The sequence below is a fragment of the Struthio camelus genome, chromosome 13, assembly GCF_040807025.1.
Source record: "Struthio camelus isolate bStrCam1 chromosome 13, bStrCam1.hap1, whole genome shotgun sequence".
Lineage (NCBI taxonomy): Eukaryota > Metazoa > Chordata > Aves > Struthioniformes > Struthionidae > Struthio > Struthio camelus.
The window spans coordinates 7,511,135-7,531,809 of record NC_090954.1 but is presented as its reverse complement, the minus strand read 5'-3'; the positions used below and the strand labels follow the sequence as shown (position 1 = coordinate 7,531,809).

The 20,675-nt window shown below is 55.6% G+C and overlaps 2 protein-coding genes across 8 annotated transcripts in view; both read left to right on the top strand.

Annotated features, from left to right (window-relative positions):
- Nucleotides 1-20,675, top strand: part of CD74 (CD74 molecule) — a 133,011-nt gene that overhangs the window by 92,032 nt on the left and 20,304 nt on the right. The gene's annotated exons all lie outside the window — the stretch shown is intronic.
- On the top strand, nt 2,062-20,448 carry ARHGEF37 (Rho guanine nucleotide exchange factor 37). Of its 6 annotated transcripts, none has more exons than XM_068959689.1 (13): nt 2,062-2,440; nt 6,775-6,992; nt 8,004-8,127; nt 8,849-8,996; nt 9,941-10,140; nt 11,253-11,383; nt 12,105-12,209; nt 14,566-14,676; nt 15,935-16,264; nt 17,317-17,445; nt 17,819-18,014; nt 18,476-18,648; nt 19,279-20,448. In XM_068959689.1, the coding sequence occupies exons 2-13, from the start codon at nt 6,789-6,791 to the stop codon at nt 19,486-19,488; spliced, it is 2,061 nt and encodes a 686-aa protein (XP_068815790.1). In that variant the 5' UTR covers nt 2,062-2,440; nt 6,775-6,788; the 3' UTR covers nt 19,489-20,448. The 6 variants fall into 6 exon arrangements, with proteins under 6 accessions (XP_068815790.1, XP_068815792.1, XP_068815789.1 ...); XM_068959688.1 differs by lacking the exon at nt 2,062-2,440 and adding an exon at nt 2,674-2,985; XM_068959687.1 differs by lacking the exon at nt 2,062-2,440 and adding an exon at nt 4,245-4,408.

The window sequence follows — 20,675 nt, the reverse complement described above, 5'->3', positions numbered from 1 at the left end:
GCCTTGTGGTGGAAGCAGTGCCCCCATAGCAATGACACTGGAACCTGCAGCTCCTGGCAGACCTGTGGAGCTGTAGCAATTTCTTCCTGCTTAGGACCGGGCCCTCAGAATAGCCCTGATAAAGTAGGTGGAAGTAATTATCACAGGTAGGTATGTACACCCCCCCCCCCCATGGTGGATTTAGGCATGGGTTGCATTAGCTGACAGAAGAAGATAGAGAAATTGGAATGACATCTATGTGGATTTTCAGGAGTTGCATATACTGATGACCATCTCTGATATGAAGAACTTACTTACATTTCACTGGCTTTTTCCTTCTTTTCCTAGCACCTTAGCTCAAATTCTCTTGCATTACACAGCAGTATAGCCAGTACAGCACACAAAAACAGCAAAGTTTGAGGCAAAATCCACTTCCTAAAGCTGCAGTGTGGAAGGAAGTTTTGTAGTTAAGGATGCACCTGTAAGCACATTCTTCAGCTGCTGTTTTTTAACACAAATTTTCATTTCCAGCATGAATGGCTGATGGTGGTGCGTGGTCATAAAGTCCTTTTAAGAGGGGAAAGAAATCCAAAGAACAATAATAATGGAAATGATTAAATAAAGGAAACTTAACTTCCCTGTGCAAACATGTAGCTCTGAGAAGAGCCCCTCCCTCTGCTCAACAATTATGAGGCAAATCCAGAACTGTTGCACTTTACATGGCTGGAGGTTGTGTTTATTTTCTGAGCAAGCTCTGACTAACTCAAAGCATATCTGATGTGTTCCCAGAGAGCCCCCTGATGGCTTTAGCTTTCATCCATATAGTTCGATCCTTAAGGTTTTGAGTATTTGGGAGAATCCCTGTGCTCTTGACTGTTCACAGAAAACAGCTTTTCAGGGAGAGAGCAGAAGTTTGGGGTGAGACAGAGGAAGACAGTGAGCAGGTTCTTGGCAGAGGTGGCACGGTTTCCTCAGCTCCCAGGCACGCTCTGGGTAGCCTGCGCGTTCCTGGGTGAGCTCAGCTCTCACTGCAGAGACACATCTGCCTCCCGCATGGAAAATCTGCCTCCCTTGTGCTGATGCATTTCTTGCAATACCCATTTTGAGCCTGAGCCCAGGGCCACCCATGAGAAGTTTCTCCAGCCTTTGGACTGGGCCTGTGGCAAAACCATCACACAAGAAGCATCATGGGGGGACCTTGTCTTGCCAGTGGCTTGGGTTTTCTCTGAAAAACTGCCAGAAGACAGCTCACGGAGCTTGCTACAAGCTAAGCGGCAGTGGCTCTTAACAAGGCTGGACCATCACATAAAGGCAACTCACCTAAGTCTAGGAGAAGCTTCTTGTGAGAACAGTTTTGCAATGAAGTTACACAAATCTAGGTCTGTTGTGAAAAAAGCAGTCCCATCTTCCTCTCGCCCTCCTCAACAGCCTCATGTTCCCCATGTACCTCCCTTGCTGTGCTATTACTTGCCGGTTTTCGTTTTTGCAGGATCCGAGGTCTGGCTGACCACAGATTTGCACTATTGCCAACAGCCAGGGTAACAGCAGACAGGACCACTGCATGTGGTCACTTTAGGTTGGCTCAACCTGAGTATAAAATCTCAGCCTGCAATGCAAAGAGCTGTGCTTGACCAGCCCACACCTGTTTGCTTTTCTCTTGTAACTTGAGCCCAACAGTGGCAGCCAGCCTGTTCTCATGCTCTGCTGACTTTGGTGTCCCCGGAGAGAGCCCTGGGGTAGTGACAGTGCTGTGGCACTGCCAACATCCGGTCTCCCAAACTGCCCCGAGAGAGCTGAACGGAGCTGCAGCAGCCCCAGCCCCGGGGGCCGGTGGTCGGAGCCGGGCAGGAGGAGCGCAGGGCCAGCAAGCGGGAGGGAGGCGAGCAGCGCGGCAGGAAGGAAACTGCTCCGACCAGGGCGAAAGGAGGCTTCATCTGTTCCTCCGGAGGACTCGACAGCAAGGTTCTCTTGCAAGAAAATCACCAAAGCGTTTTAAAAACTGGACTGGAATTGAAAACGTGCCCAAGGCAACGCCCCTGCTGGGGCGGAGCGGGCGACCTGGAGTTCCTTCCCGCCCGGCGCTGCGGGCTTCACTAGCCCCGGCAGGGCCAGGGAAGCGCTCGGAGAAGGAGCCCAGCCCGGCCAGGACTCCCTTCAGCAGCCGCAGCAGAATGGCTCTTGCCCCCGACGTGAGGCCTGACGGGGCGGTGATGGGAGCGAAGAAGCGGTGATGCAGGCAGCGCGCTCCGAGGGGAGACGGCTGCGCTGGCACTCCGGGGATGCCGAGGCCGGGGAGCAGAGAGAGCATCTGCCCGAGGATGGAGCTGGGACTCTTCTGACACCTCTGCAGTGCCAGAGGCAGCGCGCTTGGGCTTTTTGCTGCTTGGGAGAGTATCTGAGCAAGGCTTGACTCACTGCTGCCAGAAAGGACAATATCGGTGTCCCCAAAGGCCACAGCCAGGTAAAGCCCTCACTGCTGGCTGCGTGCGGATTGCTTGCAGCCCCTGGCCTGGGCTCCCGGGGGCTCGCTGGGTGCAGGGCGCCAGCACACGCTGCTCGTGGGATAGGTGCCGGTTTGCTCTCACGCTCCTCCCGCCCACGCCAGCGTGGCCCGTCAGCGCGGCTCTGCTCGTCCCTAAGGCGGGAGCTCTCCGCGATCGGTACGGAGCAGGCTCAAAGGTCACACGACATTGCAGTCAAGCGCATACCAAGCAGTAAAACAATTCTCAGTCTTTCCAGCATATCCCTCCTTAAGTCCTTATGGCACAGGCCAGCCTGGGAAAGTGTTCCCCACCATTTTCCTAGGGCAGCTTCATGCCCGGCCACCAGCCCTGTCCGGGGACCTCGCTGCCGCTTAGCTGCTTCCCCACACACCTGCCTGGCTTTCCGTGTGTCCTGTCTCTTCGCACCCCTTGCAGGAGGCTGCTCTACTCCTATTTCTACATTTCTGCCCTGCTTAGTCATCCTCAGAAGTGTCTGCTTCCTGAAGCATCTCCCTTATCACAGGTATGTGTGAGGGTGACGTGCTTTTGGCTGAGTCTGGGGGCTCCGGCACATCCCCGTGAGCTGCACGCAGCCTCTCTGGAGATGTCATGGAGAAGCTGGCAGGGAAGGCAGTGGGCATGTCCCTGGGAAGTCCTGGCACCGGGGTGCGAGCCCGCAAGGGACGCATGTGCGTCCCGCTCCCAAGCTCTCCTGCCACCCGGGGCCAGACTCCCCACCTCTGCCTGGAGGCCGGGCTGACACAAGGCGGCCATGCCGGAGGCAGACCCAGAGGAAAACGCCGCGCTTGAAAGCTCTTCCTGATGTTTGGAGAGGTTTAGGTCTAGGTATAGATACTGTTTGTGACCTGCATGAGTCACTAAAATGCTCCGCGCCCTTTTCACTGTGTCACTCTCTGGGCACTATGGGTCAGCCTGGAAAAATCCAGGACAGCGCTGTCACCTGCCTGCGGCCGGAGCGGGGCCGAGTCCCCGGAGCAGCTGCGAGAGCTGGTTGTACATCAGGCTCTCTATTCTCCACAGCTTGTTTATAACGATGCAAACACTTCACAAGCAAAAAAAATTCACCCCAAAAAGCCACTGACTGCCAGTGGAGTAACCTATATAAACCACTTCCTTGCGTAAATTTGCTTTTTTGTTGCCCTTTGCTCTGGACCCTTGCTTGTGCCTGAGCACGTAGGAAGCAATGGCAGAGGAGAGCAGCCGGCCCGGGCACGTCTGCCCGCGGGGCTACGGGGGGAGACAACCGGGTGTCGGGGGCACGAGAGGCCGGCCCCGGCGTCGGGGAGCCCCGCTCGGGCTGCGCGCGGGGGCCGGGGAGCGAGCCGGGGAGCTCGTGCTGGGATGGGAGCACGCCGGAGGTGCAGAAGGCCATAAAAAGACATAGCGGACCAGGCTGGCCCTCAGCATTTCTTTATGGTGGGAGAGCGGCCGTGCTTCCTCTGCTCGCCGGCCCGGCACGCGGCGGGGGGCCGCGAGGACGTGCCGGACCCGCCAGCTGCAGCCACCGCATCACCCGACGGTGCCTGCCGGGGGGAGTCCGAGGGGGAAGGAGGGGCTGACGGCAGCCGCAGCGCCGGTGGGGGGGGGGGGGGCCCGGCTGGTTTTGCAGCCGGCTGACCGCGGCTGCTTTTCCCCAGCCCCATCTCCCTATCAGGTTTGGTTGCCTTCGGAGGCGGTGAGAAACCTGCTTCCAGCCCGGCTCGGCGGCTGGCCTGCCGCCAGAGCAGCGCGCCGGCCGCCTGCGCCGTGCTTGCGCAGGGAGCGCGGCGGCGGCGGTGGCGGCTCGGCCCCCCGCGTCCGGCAGGATGGCCGGAGCCGAGGCCGCCGCCACCCCGCGCCCCGCACCGGCCCGGCCTGCCCACGCCGCCGCCACGCAGCAGGTTGATCATTAACTTCCCCCGCGCCGGCTCCGGCCTCCCTGGCAGGTAAGAGCCACCGGGCGGCTGGTTCGGGGGCGCTGAGACCCCTGCAGGGCCGGGCAGCGGGGTGGCACCAGCCCGGCGTGCCCCAAGGAGGCAGGCGGGGGCTGCCGAGGGGCCCCCGTTGTCGGCGGGACGTCGCCCAGCGTGGGGCGGCCGGCCGGGCCTGGCTTTGCGGGCAGGGATGCTGCGGACCGCGGGCGGGGAAGAGAGCGGGGAATAACGCTGGTGGCTGCGGCCGCGGCCGCCCCGGCCGGCGCTGCTGCCCGCGACGGGCCCCGGCGAGGGGCAGCGGGGCAGAGCCGCGCGCTCTGCTCCGCTCGGCGAGCCACCGCTCGGGGCGGCGTGGCCGGTCGGCCGGCGAGTGTCGGCCCCGTCGCGGCCGCGCGGGCTGCGGTGCTGCTCGTCTCGCTCGCTCTGCCCGGTCCCAGCCTGCCCCGAACTGCTCTTTATTTACAGTTTTGCTCGGTTCCCTTGTTTCTGCGACATTTCAGGCCGGGGGTGGGGGTGACGATGTCAGGCCTCCCGGGCCGAACCGTTCAGGCTTTTCCGATGCGGCGTTGGCTGACGATGCTGGAAACTCGTGGGGAGGCTGGGCGGGAGAGATGCGGGTAGAGAGGCGCCAAACCCCTTCACCGTCCCGGCGCTGAGGGAGGCAGCTCTGGGTTTACAAGGCAGCTGAGTTGGATTTAGCAGCTGCTTCACCAGGGAGGGGGCCGAGAGTCATTGCCTGGCAGCGCTAAACCTCTCCAGGGCTCCACTCGCAGGTTAAAATACCCCTTTAGAGCAGGCAGAGGCTGCGGAGGTCCCATTCCCATTCCTTTTCATTTAGTGCCTTTTCGCTTTCTGTCCAAAGCTGAGATTTCTTTTAAAGCAGCTGGGTAGGGATTTGCTGGGAGGGGTCATCCACGCTGCCCGCTGCTCGCCTTGCACCCTCCAGTTGTTAGACCGACTCCTAAAGCAGAGGCTCTGGCTCATCCCGCCGGACCTCCCTCCCTGCTGCCCACCACCGGAGCCCAGGGCTGCAGACTCGCTTTGAGTGGTTCGACTTCGCGTCGGTGAGCTTTGGCCAGGCAGGCGGCTGAGGGCGCGTGCAAAGCTAGCTTCTCCTTGCAGCTGGTTGTGCTCCCTCTCTTTCACCTTTCCCAGACCTCCTCGTCCAGCCTTCCTTCTCTACGTCCTCCGCATCCCTCTCTCCTGCAGAGGACACCCTGCGGGCATCCTTCCCGCTCGGGTCCAGGGCTTTCATCCTCCTCTCCAAGTCTGCGGGATTTGGGTCCAGCAGAGCTGCGCGCAGAAAGCTGGGGCTGGCGTGGGCTGTGCTCTATTTCTCCCTCTCAAGGCCTCCTGCCTCGGACTGCTAGAGCAGAGTGCTGTCCTTGCTGCTTTGAGTGCTGCTCCTTCCTCTTCAGCACCAAAATGAACAAAGGATATTCCCCAGGAAGGAAATGACAGGAATTAGCTTAGATTTTTCATGTTCTCCTCAAGCGAAGAGGAAATCAGAACAGGCTCTGTCATGAAAAGCGAGTGCGTTGTGGATTGGTGGCTGCCAGCACGTCTGATAAAGGCTCCCGCAGCTTCTCACGTTTCTTTTTTTCTCCCCCCACCTTATCTTTTTTTAATCAACTCCCTCTACCACAGAAACGCCTGTTGTTCAAGCACTGGAAAGATACTCTTTGTACTTTGCATAGGACTCTTAAACACCAGGCAACAATCCAGGCGCTGAAAGCCAAGTTAGACAGAGCAATAGCAACCAACCTAAGCAAAGCAGAGAAGGAGCGGGGAGCCGTGGGAGGCAACGCCTCTCCTCCTCCGCTGCCGTGCAGTGGAAGCGGCCCTGGTGCAGATGCCAGGGCCCTTTTCCCGTGCGCCGTCAGGGCCCGGTGCTCATGCACGTGGCTGAGGCTCCCCTTGCGCACGTCCTGCAGTTGGTGGAATTTGTGTAGCTCAGCGAGTCCCTGCCTGCCTGCCATAGGCATGCGACCGCCCTCTCTAACAAGCTGGCAATAAAGGACTTGGAGCAATCAGCATTTTGTGACCATGTCCATACTGTAGCGGTAACTGCTAAGCCATGCTTGTAAATCACCAGTGCCGGATGACCTGTGTGTCTCCCAGAGCAAGCAGGCGTCGTGAAGACCGTGCACGTGTGGATGTCCCTGCTGGACCCAGGCTCCCAGCCCTCTGCCCCACGCATATCACACACAACGGTGACACAACACATGGCGTTCCCTCCTTCGGGGAGGCTGCCGAGCGGGCATGGGGCGGGAGAAGGCAATCCCAGAGCGCAGGTCCCAAAGGCTGCCCTTATTAAGTCTTGCCCAAAGCTGCGGAAGTGATTCAGTCGCAGACTCACGCTAACTCTGCCCTTTCAGGGCTGCCTGCCGGCATGGCAAGTTACCGCGTGGGTGAGTCGCACACGACGGCAGCAGAGGAGCCCGAATGCTCCATCTATGAAGAGGTGCTCCCCAACGAGAAAACGGAGCACAGCCAGAGGCTGGCCGTGGAGGAGCTCATCACCACGGAGGCCAGCTACGTTCACAACCTCCAGCTGTGCGTGTCAGACATTCGGGCGCACCTCCAGGAGAAGCAGGTAGAGAGACACTCTCGTCTGCCAATGCAGAGACCGTGGGGGGGCCCTGCTGCCTGGGTTGGCAGAGAGGCGGACTGTCATCTTCTCCCTCCTTTGCCAGGCAGCCTGGTTATCCTTTACAACAGTGCACCCTTTCCAGGAGACTGACATCTTAGCTCCAGCCCCCTAAAATTCACCTCGGTGGGGATGGTTACCTCTAGGGACATCCACCCTCCTATGGCATGAGCGTCTGATCTCGAAAGGCATCCAGTACAGCTGCACTTGGGTGGTATTTTTTAAACCATTGGGTTTTTGAACTTTATAGCGCCCAGATGTTCACAGCTGTGCTCCTGGGTGGGCTGAGAGAGGGCTGGAAGGGGTAGAGCATCTGAGCCTGCAGGTCTGGGCAACAGTGCCTGTATCGTGTCTCAGAACCTTTCCCTGCTGATTTGGCAAAACCCAGATGCTTTGGGGAAACCTATCGATTTCCACCATACACTGTTTCTTTGCTGGTAACTATGATGCTGGACTAAGACACGAGAGGGACCAAGTCCCCTTTCCAAATTGGGCTGAGCTGCCGAGAACCGTTCGGCAACAGTTAGGTGAGTCTGTAGGGTTAGGTGAATCTCTCTAGAGCTGTGAAACTCTCAAATCCTTAGCAGTGCCCAGGCTGAGGATGGCTGGGAAAACAGTATGTGCTCACTCTGTTCTTCCATTCACCCCAGCTCCCACGACCAGCCACAGTCCTGGGTTGTACAGACACTTGGTCTGACCCACTGCTGCTGTCCTAATACTTTTAACTCTACTTCTGGAGCATTAGAAAGGCCTCATTATCCTGCACAGCAGCAGAGCCAGGTCTCAGTATCTCCAAATGCCTCCTGAAATGGAGTCTTGCTCCCATCCAGCTCCTCCAGTAACATGGGAGGCAGGTGGAAGAATGCTAGGACATGAGGATGTGAGGGACTCCAGGATGCACGTTCCACCTCTGTCTAATTTATGAGGCTTGTCCTGGGGCATCTTTATTCCTTTCAGCTGCCTGATCTTGACCTGGAAGGACTCTTCTCCAACATTGATGACATCCTCCATGTCGCCAGACGGTTCCTGGAAGGCCTTGAGGCCACAGCTAACCAGGATTATGAGCAGCTGCTCTGCATCAGTAAGTGGGGCAGTGCCAAGAACAGACCGACACCAGTGGCTTCTTAGCAGAGGCGTCCCTTCGCTTGGCACCCCTGCTGCCCCAGCACTGCACACAGTAGGACTCCTGCTGTAGCTCCAGCACCATGCCCAAGGTAGCAGTCTTCAGCCCACCTACTGTGCATCCTCCCACATCTCCCTGGCACCCAGGCTGGAGGGAAAGCGCGGCTGGCCTTGTGTGCACCACTGCCTCCAGGAAACCACACAGACACTAGCCCTGTGGTACTCCCACAGAGTGAGGCACGAGACAGACCTGCCCAGCCTGTGGAAAGTAAGGTATAGTGGGGATAGCATCAGGCCCAGCTTAGCTGGAGGTGCCCGAGGGGCTACAGAGCTTGCTGCCCTCGCGCGTTTGGCTGTCATTGTGCTGCCCGCTTCATTTTCTCTCTGCTTTATTCCCCCATTTCCAGCAGGGTGAGGAGAAACCTCCAAATAGCCCATACTTGCCTGCTGGGGAGAGCGGGACCCTCTGTTTCTGCTCTGTCCTTCAGAGACAGCAGGGCCCCTCTCAGCTGGGTAGCCAGACATGGCAAGGGAGGGACGAGAAGCTGTTCCATCACTCGCTAGGCCCATCCTGCCCTGCGTTCTCCCTCAGTCCAGGACCACACTGGTGCCATGTGCTGTGGGGAAGCTCCATCCCATATGAATGGACTGGGCTTTCCAGCCTCACCCTCCTTTCCCAGGTGCCCTATTCCAGGAGTTTAAGGAGGAAATGGAAACAGTCTATAAGATCTACTGCGCTAGCTATGAACATGCCCTCCTGCTGGTGGAAAGCTACCGGAAGGACCCGAGGCTGCAGGAAGAGATTCTGGAGACCCTAAAAACAACAGTGTAGGTACCTAATGCTGAGGACACCCGTCTCCTCTCTATTCTACATACTGGGCTTGCTCTTCTCTAGACAAGCTGCCTGCGTGGATACGTGTCCCCAGGCACCTGGCTGAATCAAATATCGTGGCTGTCACCTTCACAGTGATGGTGGTGTAGCTCCTGGCAGCCTGTCCTGCTCCATATCCGTCCTCAGGGCCATCTGCCAAAGGGGCACAACAGACTGGCAGTCTTTTGTGGTGGACCCCAAAGCAAGGAATGGGTTGGTAACCACAGCCCCTGCCTGCTCCTCACCCCCAACAGGCAGGGGGGAAAGCATCACTCACAAGCTACAAAGGTTGTGCCCAGCGTGGGAAGTGTTTCCCAGCTTGATGAGAGCAAAGGGCTGGCTCCTGAGGACCCGTCAGACCCCTGCTGTCCTATTAGCTGGGTCACAAACAGGTGATTTGAGCCAGGAGAAGCAGGAGTGGCAGTGGGGGAGCCTCTGGGATTCCCTGCTCTCTGTTTCTGGGCACAGCAAATGCAACTCCCAGACGGCATGGGAAGGAGAGGACGTGGGGTGCTTGCACCCTGCTCACAGCCCCCCTCCCTGCCGCCTCCTGGGCAAGTGCTGATCCCAAGGCTGTCAGCTGAACAAACACAGCACTGTTCGGTGAGGCAGGCACCCACGCCAGGGCTGGCACTGCCTTTCGTTGGCTGGCAGGGACAGTGCCTCCCTGCCAGCACTGTCCCAGAGGCGCTGACACCATGGCCCTGCAGATGGTCGAAAGCAGGGATTCATAGCCAGAACCCCCCATCGCAGCCCAGGGAGCTGCTGGACACTGTGTCATAGCTGGAGAGAGGCTGGTACCTTGCCCAGAAGCTTGCAGAGAAACTGGGAGAAGCAGAGAAATGCCAGGGCAGGAGAAGCATCCTCCACACCACCCCCATGCTATTCCTCTCTCTGTCAGGCCTCACACAGGGGCATCAGACCTCAGCTTCTTTCTGGTGATGCCGGTCCAGCGGATCACCAAGTACCCGCTGCTGCTGCAGAAGATCTTGGAGAACACCCCTGCCAGTGCCAGCGCCTACCCAGCCCTGCAGAGTGCGTTCAGCGCCATGGCTGAGGTCAACACCAACATCAATGAGTACAAACGGCGCAAAGAAGTAGGTGAGCGGGCAGGCGGGCAGGGTGCAGGCAGGAGGATCCAGAATCTAGGAAGCCCCAGATCAACTCCAGTTGTCTCCCTTCAGCGTTGCACTAATTCCTGTTTAAGTCAGTTTAAAGAGCTCCCTTCCTCCCTTCGCCTACAGGCTATATCCAGTGGAACTGCAAACCCTCCAGACAGGGACTGCCTCTGAGCAATTCCTGGCGCTGCCGCTGACCTTGGACAGGGCTGCAGGGCACAGCTCTCCTACTCTGGGCAAGAAGCAAATGCTGCAGGAGCTGGGTGGCATGGAGGGGCTGAAAATAAAACTAGTCTGTCTGCATTCCCAGAGCTGAGGAGTCAGGAGGAATAGTCCTGCCCTTGGGACAGGAGAAATCAGGCTCTCCACAAACAGGAGTTTGCTCTTCTTTTTGGTTTTAATACTTTTCCTGTGGCTAATTGATCCTTCTTTGATGTGGGCTACACTTACTCTGTTGATCGTGATTTCTAAACTCTTGGCCTCAGTGCTGTTCACAGCCTCGCTGTTTCTCTGTTTTGGCTGTTCAGGCTGCTGAGGATTCTGCGTTTAAGCTTATTCAGCTGCTTCTCTTGTTTTGCCATGCCAGCTTCCTTACTGTCCTTCACAGCACTTAGGCACTGAGGTCTTTCACGCTGCGAGGCAGGGGCTAGATAAGAGTTATATATCTGCCTGGCAGAGAAAAATTCGCAAAACCTGGCAGACAGCCAGGAAATGTGCTGCCTGCACACATGCACGTCGAAATCGGCATGCCCCACGCATGCATGCTGCAGCACACTCACAGCAGGAGTCACGAGTGAGCCACATTTGCTGCACTGTTTGATCTGTATTTGTAAGGGTATGTGGCCAGGATTTCTGGCCACCAGGAGCAGAATCCAAGATCCCTGCTGTCATGTAAATGATGGGCAAAAAATCCTTAGGGTTAGGAAGATGCTTAATGGGGAAAGAGGTAGCATGAGCAGACTCTTTGCCTTTCTCCTACTGAGACAGTGCTGTGCATGTGGGTATCTCATGGATTCCCATGGCCCAGAGAGGAGTTCCTCTCCCCTCACTGGATTCTTTTCCTCCCCACCTTTGTGTGCCCTGCACCTGAGGCAGCAACCAAATACAACAAAGCCGAGCATCTGACGCTGCGGGACCGCTTCGCTCGCCTCAACACGCACTCCATCGCCAAGAAGACCACGCGGCTGAGTCGGCTCCTCATGCACGAGGCTGGCATCGTGTCCAAGGTAGGGAGCTTGTTCTCATTTGGCCACCCCACAGTCAGTACCCGTGAACCACTCCTGCTCCCCTCACATACCCCTGCTGTCTTTCCTCTGGCACGTTTCTGGGGCTTACTGCTGCCTCCCATGCCCTGGACATACCTTGCAAGGGAAACGGAGGTGAGCTGAACAGAGGCCACGCGGCCAGTGCTGACACCCAGTGGTCCGTACGGTCATATGGCAGCACATTCCCATTTTCAAGCAATCTAGCAGTGGCTCCTGGTCCCTGATTTCAAGGACCAGCACAGTTGCGGGGGCTTAGGTGTGGACCTTGCTCCCTTTCTTCCTGCCTTGGTGAGCGCTGGGAGCATTATGGGGGAACGTGTCGGCCCCCAAAGGCCCTGCAGGATCCTTGGGCAGCCCAGTGAAAGCAGACAAACCTGCAAACCTGATGAAGTGGATCATTTCTTGAGTCTATGCCTGGGGTGTTTTCCCCAGCTCCACATCCCCTTGTAATGCCCTATTTCTGCATGCATCCCAAATACCCTAAGTCTTGGGCTTTTTGAAGTCAGAGTCCTGAAGCCTCTCAGGTTCTCCCCCTCCCTGTCCCCCAGCACTGAGTCTCAGGCAGGCATCTGGCTTCATTTTACATTATGATCCAGTGAGGGGCATTGCCCACACCCAAACTGTTCCCTGGCATGCCTGTGGCTCCCTGAGTCGGTGGGATAACCCGCCCCTTGCCTTGCAGACAGAGGACAAGGAATATGATGACCTGGAAGAGAAGTTCCAGCACGTGGCATCCAGCGTGACTGCACTGAAGGAGAACGTGGTGTCCTACCTGAAACATTTAGAGGTAAAAACCTGACCACTTGTGGGCAGTGGCCTCGTCTAGGTCTCAGGACCCATTTCATGGGGTTGCAGAATACTTTCAAGCCCCCATGAGATCAATAGCAGTTGGCAATGTTCAGGGGCTTGCTCCTCACTGCTAAAATGTATCCTTGTGCCCAGGACTTGCACACCATCCGAGGGTCACTCAAGTCCAGGGAAGATTAAAACAAAGCCTGGACTTCATCCACACATCCACATCATTATATTAAGGTACTAAATAGTCAGACAGCTGAAAAGGCTAACTGCTGTTCAGCCTGGGAAATTCTTATGTTCACAGGTATTATAAGGCAGAGATGTCCCCAGATCAGGCCTGATCCAATGAGCTTCCCTCCTGGGATGATCTGAGCCAGTAACTGCTATAATGTCCTCATGGAAATCCCACAAGGCATCTGGGGGAATTGAACCATAAGTGATGGCAAAACTTGCAATCCCTGGACACCATATTATCAGGAAAGCCTCACCAAATTGCAGAGGGTTCAGAGAGCAGCAATTCAATGGCTAGAAAAACTGAGTCATGAAAAGCACTGAGAAGAGGTCCCTGTGTTAGGTTGGAAGGAGCAAGAGGTGGCAGAAAGACTTCCTGTAGCCCAAAGAAGAGGTGAAATAGGATGAGAACGAGGAGAAAAAAAAGAGATAATGGCAACCTGAATGTACTTGTTTGCCAGTGAGATGTGGCATCGTCTAGGGGAATGGGGGATGTCTCTAACTTGGGTCATTGGGTACTCCTGGAGACCTGTCTGCCACTACCCCCTTGGGAAACTGCATCTCTGTAAGCCAGCTCCTTGTTTTCAGCCAAGCCATTAAACATCAATAATTAGACACAGCAGCCTAGATAATAAGCTATGGTTAGGAGTCACGCTGGGGCTTGGATGAAGCTTTGGAGGAACTGCTTGCAGGGAAAGACTCCTGCAATGTTCATGCCTTCTTTCCCTTTGAAATCCTCTTGTAGCTGTCCTAGGAAGCCTATAAAGATGTGTTCCCATAGGAGAGAGAAGGCCTGACCTCTCAGTGCACTGGCTGGGAGCTCCACCCTCGCTGTCACTCATCTGGTGCCTCCACTGCAGGCAGACGCAAATCCAGGTTCATGCAACATTGACGTGGCCACCTCTGCTTGTGCAGCAGCTTCTGTAGGGCTAGGGAACGGCACACTAGTGCGCTCAGAGCTGCTGCCTTTGGTCAAAGGGTCAATCCCTTTCCCCCTTTTATATTTCTGGCCTAAAGATGACCACAGGTGGAGAGAAGACAGGATTAAGGATACAGATAGGGCACCTCTTGGAAAAGACCCTTGGCAGCTGTGGTTAGTAGTAATCAAGCACAGAAACTGCTCCTGCTGTTCCATGCCTGACTTCAGGAGTGCTGCAACAAGGGAGAGTAAAGCTGAGCCCAGGGAAGAGCAGGAGGTGGGCTTCCTCTGGCACTAGCAGCAGGCAGGGGTCTTGGAGCTCTGTGCGCTCTTCTCTGGGTCTAGAGGTTGTATGCTCATCAGGAGGTGAGAGAAAGCTGTTGCCCCAGGGTTTAACATTACAGCAAAGCCTCTTAGAGCAGAGGAAGGTCTCTACCAGTCTTTTTTCCAAGGTGCTTTTCTTTCCCACCAGCCTCATTCTCCATGCAGACAGCAACAGGAAAGCTTTTGTACAGCAAATAAATACTTCTCAGAGCTACTGGAGCACCAAGCCCAAAATGTCAAAGCACGAGGGAATGTCAAACCTGTCTGTGCCTTCTGCTGCTGGGAGCCTGTGCTGGCCTGGGAAACCTGGCCACAGCTGGAGGTCAGTCTGTGCCAAGCTAGGGCAGGCTCCTTGTGGCCACAGGACAGCCTTGGCCACTTTGCCAGGGGAGAATTACTTTAGCACGCCAGAGCATGACCCTGCTTGAGGGGAGAGGCCTGAATGAGCTCCCCACCTTGCTAACAAGTAGCTAGGAGCATTGGTTCCACAGGGCTGCTAGTACAGAGCTACTAGGCTTGGCACATTGGTTTGTCTTTGGGGAACACAGGGATCGCTTATTAAAAGGTAGCCAGTGTGCTGGGCAGCTGAAGTTTTTTTTGGGTTCAGGAAAAAGAAAGAAGTGATGATTATTTGAGTGTCAAGGCATCTAATAAGACAAAGTAAGTCCCAACAGGGCTGCCAGAAATGAGCAGGTCCTATTCCAGTGTCTGCAGTGGTAAGAGCCTGGGAAAACCCTGCACCCCCAGCCTGGAGTGCCAGCTTTCCCAGGGCACCTTCACAGAAAGGGCACCTCAGCCCCCATCTCCCTTGCAGCACCACACCAGGGCTATTTCTATAATTCTTAGGCCCAATTTCTTTTTTTGTTTCCTTCAGACATTCCTGTTGTCAACCCCACACAAGCATGAGCTGCAGATCGATGAGGGAGCTGCCCAGCAATACCGTCGCTTTGCAGGATGCCTCCATCGCACTGTCCTCCCAGAGTTTGTGAGTGCTCCTTCTCCTCCTTGAGGTGGCCCCAAGGTTCACTGCCAAGTGCTGCTCTTGCACCTTCTGTTAGGGCACAGAAAAGACCAGCTGCTTCCTAAGGGCAGGAAAGCCAGGGGTAACCACAGCACAGGCAGTGCCTCACAGGCAAGCACAGTCTCACAGGGTCTGAACGTGGCAGGCAGAGTCAGGTGCTGGTAATAGGGTCCTTCAGCAGTCCTCGACACAGCAAATGATGAACCAGGTCCAGAGTCTATCCAGGGAGCGTGGTCAGGGGCAAAAGGAGACAAGGACAGGGCCGGAGGCAAGCTACCGCATCCATCCGAGGGTCCAAGCCAGGGCTGGAGAAAGGCACAGCTGCAACATAGCTCAGAAAGGGAGCAAATATCCAGAGCTGAGCTTAAATGAAACTCCTGGGCCATGGGCAGGGGCATGTGGGTGGAGGCCCCAGGTGAGGATGGTCAGGGTCATTAAGGCCTCTTAGTGCACTTAGGCCCTGATATGCTGATGGTCACCATGCAGGCAGAGCACAGGATGGTGGGAAAATCAAGTGTACTGCTTATTTGACTCACACAATTTATTTGCAGCCATGTTTGAGCCCAAACTACCCATGCCTCGAGGACATCCAGGGTCCTCTTTGGGAACCTGGAGCCCAGGAGCCCTCCATCTGTCTCTTGCCACAACCTCTGCTTGATCCTCCAAGACTCCCTCTTAGGTTGTGTCTGCCATCAGACTCAGTTATGGTAAACACTGTCAAGGAGGTTTTCTGAGTGGCGAGGACTGTGTGCAGGATAGCCAGAACACCAGACGTGAATATCAATATAGCGAGGGAGCGCCAGTCCTTCCCGTTCCTCTCTGCTGTACCAAGAGGGTAGCTATGTGGACTAAAAACACAGAACATGAGCTGAGGACCTCCATCAAACTAAGGTGTTATGATCTGCTAGGAGACTTGCAGCACCAGTCCCCCCAAGCCTGTGGAAGAGGGCACGTGAGGGCAGACCTGCTTGATCATTTGCTGGGTCAGCCACATGAAGCCCAAGTTCTGAATCATGGCACACATGACTCTACCAAGAGTTTACTTTGGCTGGCATCTGGTATCCCATATGCCTCCGGGGAAAGATACCTCAGATAGCCTCTGCTCCACACATGCCCTTCAGCATGTCCCTGACCTTCCTGTCATGATAACCCAGTGCCCATGCAGACAGCTGGGCCTGTCTGGGGGGCTTTCACACAGAGGTTTGGGTCTGTCATCCCACAGAGGCAACGGCTGGATAGGCTGGTCTGCCAGCCCCTCTGCAGCCTCTCAGACATGCTGGTGGGGCCACAGCAGCTGGTCAAGAAGCGCCTGGACAAGCTGCTGGACTACGAGGAGATCCAAGAGCGTAAAAGCGAGATGGGCAGCGTGACGTACAACGAGGAGGCAGCCATGAACACCTACCTCGCTATCAACGCTCTGCTCGTAGCTGAGCTCCCACGGTTCAACCAGGTGGCTGTGCAGCTGCTGGGGCAAATACTGTGCTCCTTCACTGTCCTTCAACGGGACTTGGCCGCACAGGTCCTGCAAGAGGCAGAAAAGGAGCTGGAGCAGGTGAGAATGACCCCTTGCTATGTGTGCCCAAATCGGTGCACAAGATTGAGCCAGACCACAGTGGGCAGCCTGCTTTTTCGTGCTTGAGACATCTCAGACATCAGGGCACTGTGGAAGATTTCCTGTATCTTGAGCCTCCCCTTGCAGATGCATGGCTCTCTGTTCTAGCATTTTATGTGATCTCTCCCCCCTTTGACCAGTGAAGGCCAAATTTCCATTTCTTCATTGCGAGGGATTGTCCTGCTTTCTCTTTGAGGAGTACCACATGTATTTTATTGTGGTGCCTGAGAGATGAGTGTTAACTCTGAGCTCCAGTGAGCTCTGTGTCAGGTAGGCAGGGAGGAGGAAGACAGTTCCTGGCCTGAGGAATGAACATCACTCAAACCACAATCTCTTGGGAGACATCTCTCAGGATGCCCCACCACACAGACACTTTCTAAGCTTGACGTTTGCAAACATGAGGATCTGTGACCAGATGAGAACATCATGCAACCACATAAAGATATCCTCTCTCAAATTACAAGTACATATCTAGTCATGAGGCCTGGATTCCTCTTGCTCCATTTGAAATGCTTATAGTGCAGATGTCTGCTCCTTAGCTAGATCCCCCAGTCTTCCTTTACAGTCAGCTGGACTACGAGGGAGTAATTCTTCTGCCCTGTTTTAGATGCAGGCTTTAGGAGGAGATGGATTGGCCCCATGTTCCACTGACTGAACCAGCCAGGTGTCCCTAACTCTAAAGGGAGCCCAGGACAACTTGCTCAGGTTGATAATCCCACTCATGGTGTGCGAAGGGCTGCAGGATCCAGGGATAGGACAGTAGGACCCAGTAACTGCTCTGGTGGGCTGGGTCCAGCCCCAAAGCCATTCCTTTGACTGCCCTGCTCCAGGGCACGTGGTTCAAAGTCAGAGAGGGGCAACTTTTGTTGATCTTAGATGCAAAGTGCATCTTTAGAGGCAAGGCTTGTTCTTTTGCTTCCTCACCCCTTTTCTTCCTGCTATTCACAGCTCTTCCCTCAGGACCTCTCTAATCTCAGGGTCTGTCTTCACAGATGCCCCATAGCCACATGCCTCTGCCTCGTTTCTGGAAGATGGTGGAAGACGCTTTGCAGCAGTCTGGAGCTCAGCTCCGTACCTTCTGCCAGAAGTTTGAAACAGTCATGCCAAGCCCTGTGTCACAGGTAGGAGCTGGGAAGGGGGTTTCTTGCAGGCCAGCTAGATGAAAGGGCAGGACTCAGGCCTCCTAGCATGGGAGAACATTTCCTTGGAGGGGAGGTCGGCTCAGAGATAGGGACATGAAGGGGTTTACCACAGCCATAGTATTGCCTCTGACCTTTGACAGTGGCTGGCAGGCAGTAATGGTAAACCAGGGCTGAAAGACTGTTAATTCTTCTAGTTCTAGAAACTCATCTCCAAGCCATGAGGATAGTTAGTAGGAAGGAGTTTCTATTCCAGTAGCTCACTGGGATATGATCACTCAGAAAGGAGTACATGGAGGTCCTCAGTCTCCTGCATTTCCGATCAAGTGCTCCTTTGTCTCTTGCTCTCCATTAGCCTCTGAACCCTGCTGAGGAGCGGAAGGTCCTTTCCCTTGTGAACAAACATGGCCCAGACAAACTTTACCAAGTGACAAGCAACATCAGCGGCAGCAAAGATTTGGACCTGACCTTGCAAAGGGGACAGATTGTAGCTCTGCTGCAAAGTGTGGACACTAAGGGGAACACGAGCAGATGGCTGGTGGATGCTGGAGGTACTGTGAGGGCTTCAGGGAGGCTTTACCTGCCTCAGCATGAGGGTCAAAAACCAAACCCAAAGCACTTATTCATCTTGGAGTCTCTATGGATGGGTTTGGATGAAACAGCAGGCCATTTCCTCCTGGGTCCTCCCTCCACAGGGTTTGCTCAGCCAAAACCCACCTCTGCTTTGCCAACTACACCTGTAGCCGTTAGATATTCAGGTTTCCCCATTCGCTCCCTGTGGGAGCGCTTGTGAAGTATTATGGCTGGGAAAGGCGAACCCCCTGCACAGAAACATCTTGAAACCCCTTTGCTGGGTTTTGCTGCTGGGTGTCCCCTAGCAATGGAGTGGTTTGAACAGGGCTCCTGCACCAGGCTAGGCAGCAGCCAAGCTAGCATTTCTCTCTCCTCCAAACAATCCTAAATGTGCCAGGCAGCTGGGGCCCCATGAACTGTGTGTGTGCCTGTCCTCCAGGTCCCCGAGGGTTTGTCCCTTCTGGAAAACTCCAGCCCTACCATCCAGTACAAAGCCAGCAGCCCGGGATGCAGATGCCAGCCCTGGAGCGTGGGGCAGAGAGGAGGCGACATTCATATGCGTTACCTGGAGCTCCCAAGCCTCAGGTGTCCACATTCACCCCAGCTTTCCAGGTGAGAATGTGAGACACCGCAAGGCTCATTTCTAGCTGCCCTGTCAGCTGAAATGCTAGTCCCTGTGTGTGCAGAGCATGGATGGATGTATGGACCTGCTTCTCCAGCACACGCGTGGTTGTACATGTGCTGCCGTGTGTTCCATTCATGTCTAGCAGGGAAGTGTGGCGCCAGCCTGGCTCAGTGCCCTGCAAGGCTGGTATTCACCCTGCTGGGAGCTGGTGCAGACAGAGTGGGAGGAACTATCCTAAAGCAGAAGGGCACTTTGGAGAGTGCTGCAGGGAGTGAGGGATGGACCTGTACATCTCCTGCTGGGGCCAGAGGGGGAATTAGTGAAGGGCAGCAATTTGCTGGCATCAGGAACATCACACAGCCTGTGTGCTGTGCCATTTCCATGTCTCTGTGATAAGAAGGGACAGTAAATCAGTCCAGGGAATTGTGCTTAGTGGCACATGCAGTCACCAATCTCCCTGCACTGAAGGCAATACTGTGCTGCCCTCTTGGAAATGGCCTCAGGGAGTGAGACCCTACATGTCCCCTCCAGATCCTGTCCTGCTGTGAGTGTCTTTTCCCCCTTTGACTCTTATTTCCGGTAAGGGCTTCCTCTCCTCCTCCTCCTGCCTTTCCCAGGTGGTTGCAGGTTTCTCCTTCGCCGCCAGGAGTCCCCAGGAGATCAGCATCCAAGCTGGGCAGCCAGTGTTGGTGCTGGAACCACACGACAAGAAGGGAAGCAAGGAGTGGAGCCTGGTGGACGTCAACGGCCAGAAGGGCTATGTGCCCTCCAGCTACCTGATGACAGTCCCTGTGCAGGAGCCCCTGGGCTGGAGCTTACCTGTGTGACCACCGCCAACCCAGCACCCAAGGGCACAGGTTTTGTGCTGGTCTCAGAAGAGAGCCATCTGCTTGGCACCCAAGTTGTTCGCCATGTGAAATGCTGGAGAGGGAGGCAGCGTAGGAGGGCCCTAAGCAGGGAAGGCAGTGGGAAGCAGTGGGAAGCTGGCAGAATATTGCCCAGAGGATGTGGGTGCAAGGGGTGGAGGTCAGGAGACATGTTTTGAGCTGACACATGCAAGGGCAGGAAGGTGCGAGGCTGTGATGTCCCATACGTGTTTGCTTACTGCTAGGCACCAGGAAAGAAAGGCTCATGAGGGGGAGAAGGCAGGTGGGCTGCCGTTTTGCAGGGATTTATTGAAATTCCTGTCAATGAGAAAAGTGTCCCCGGAGAAAGAAGGCAGAATCTGTCCCCAGTTAGATCAGATCCAAGCTGCAAAGGGGGTCTCTAGCCTGGCACAGAGCTACTGGGGTTCCTGGAAACATGCCTTTGGGGCAGTGCCCAGAGACATCCCTCTCATCTAAAAGGGAGATGCTGGCGTGAGTGCAGCGAGATGAGGAGCCCTAGAGATGCAGCTCCCTGCTCCTTTCACAGGGAGAGCGTCTGCATGGGCACCGTCCCTGAAGTGCCGCTTCAGCCCCTTTGGCAGCACAACCTTCACGTCTCACAAAAAGGACATGGCAACATCAGCCCGCATTCACCCAAACGATCGGTGACGCCTAGTGGGCAGAGCATTGGGCTGAGATTCCCAAGGCTTGGGTTCCTCTCCTGGCTCTCCTGGGGACCATGTGCCACCCCTGGCCTCAGTTTCCCCCTCCGTACCATGGGGCTAATGCTACTGATCTCTTTGTTAAGCACTTTGCACTCTCGTGATGAGAAGCACTCTGTACGTGACAGGTATGTTTGACCGATGTTATTTAATGTGACTAACGTGCTGACGTTATAATATATCTCTACCCACACAGACAGCTCAGTGCTGCTGAGTTTTGGCTCCCCACTCTCTTGCCCGGACTCGGGTCATTGGGACTCAGGGGTGCAGGGCACCGAGGTATTTATTGCTGGGCTGTGCCAGCAGCCCTGCATGGCCCTGGCACAGCGGCAGCACGGCCGTGAGATGACAGAGCTCCACCGCGCACCTGGGCCTGCTGGGCCACCCTCCTCCCAGTTAGCAGGGAACTGAGGGCACTGGTTTCTG

Coding starts and splice junctions, on each gene's coding strand:
- ARHGEF37 (XM_068959689.1), top strand. CDS start 6,789: ATGGCAAGTTACCGCGTGGGTGAGTCGCACACGACGGCAGCAGAGGAG. Junction 10,141..11,252: donor CAAACGGCGCAAAGAAGTAG/GTGAGCGGGCAG, acceptor CACCTGAGGCAG/CAACCAAATACAACAAAGCC. Junction 17,446..17,818: donor TGCCAAGCCCTGTGTCACAG/GTAGGAGCTGGG, acceptor GCTCTCCATTAG/CCTCTGAACCCTGCTGAGGA.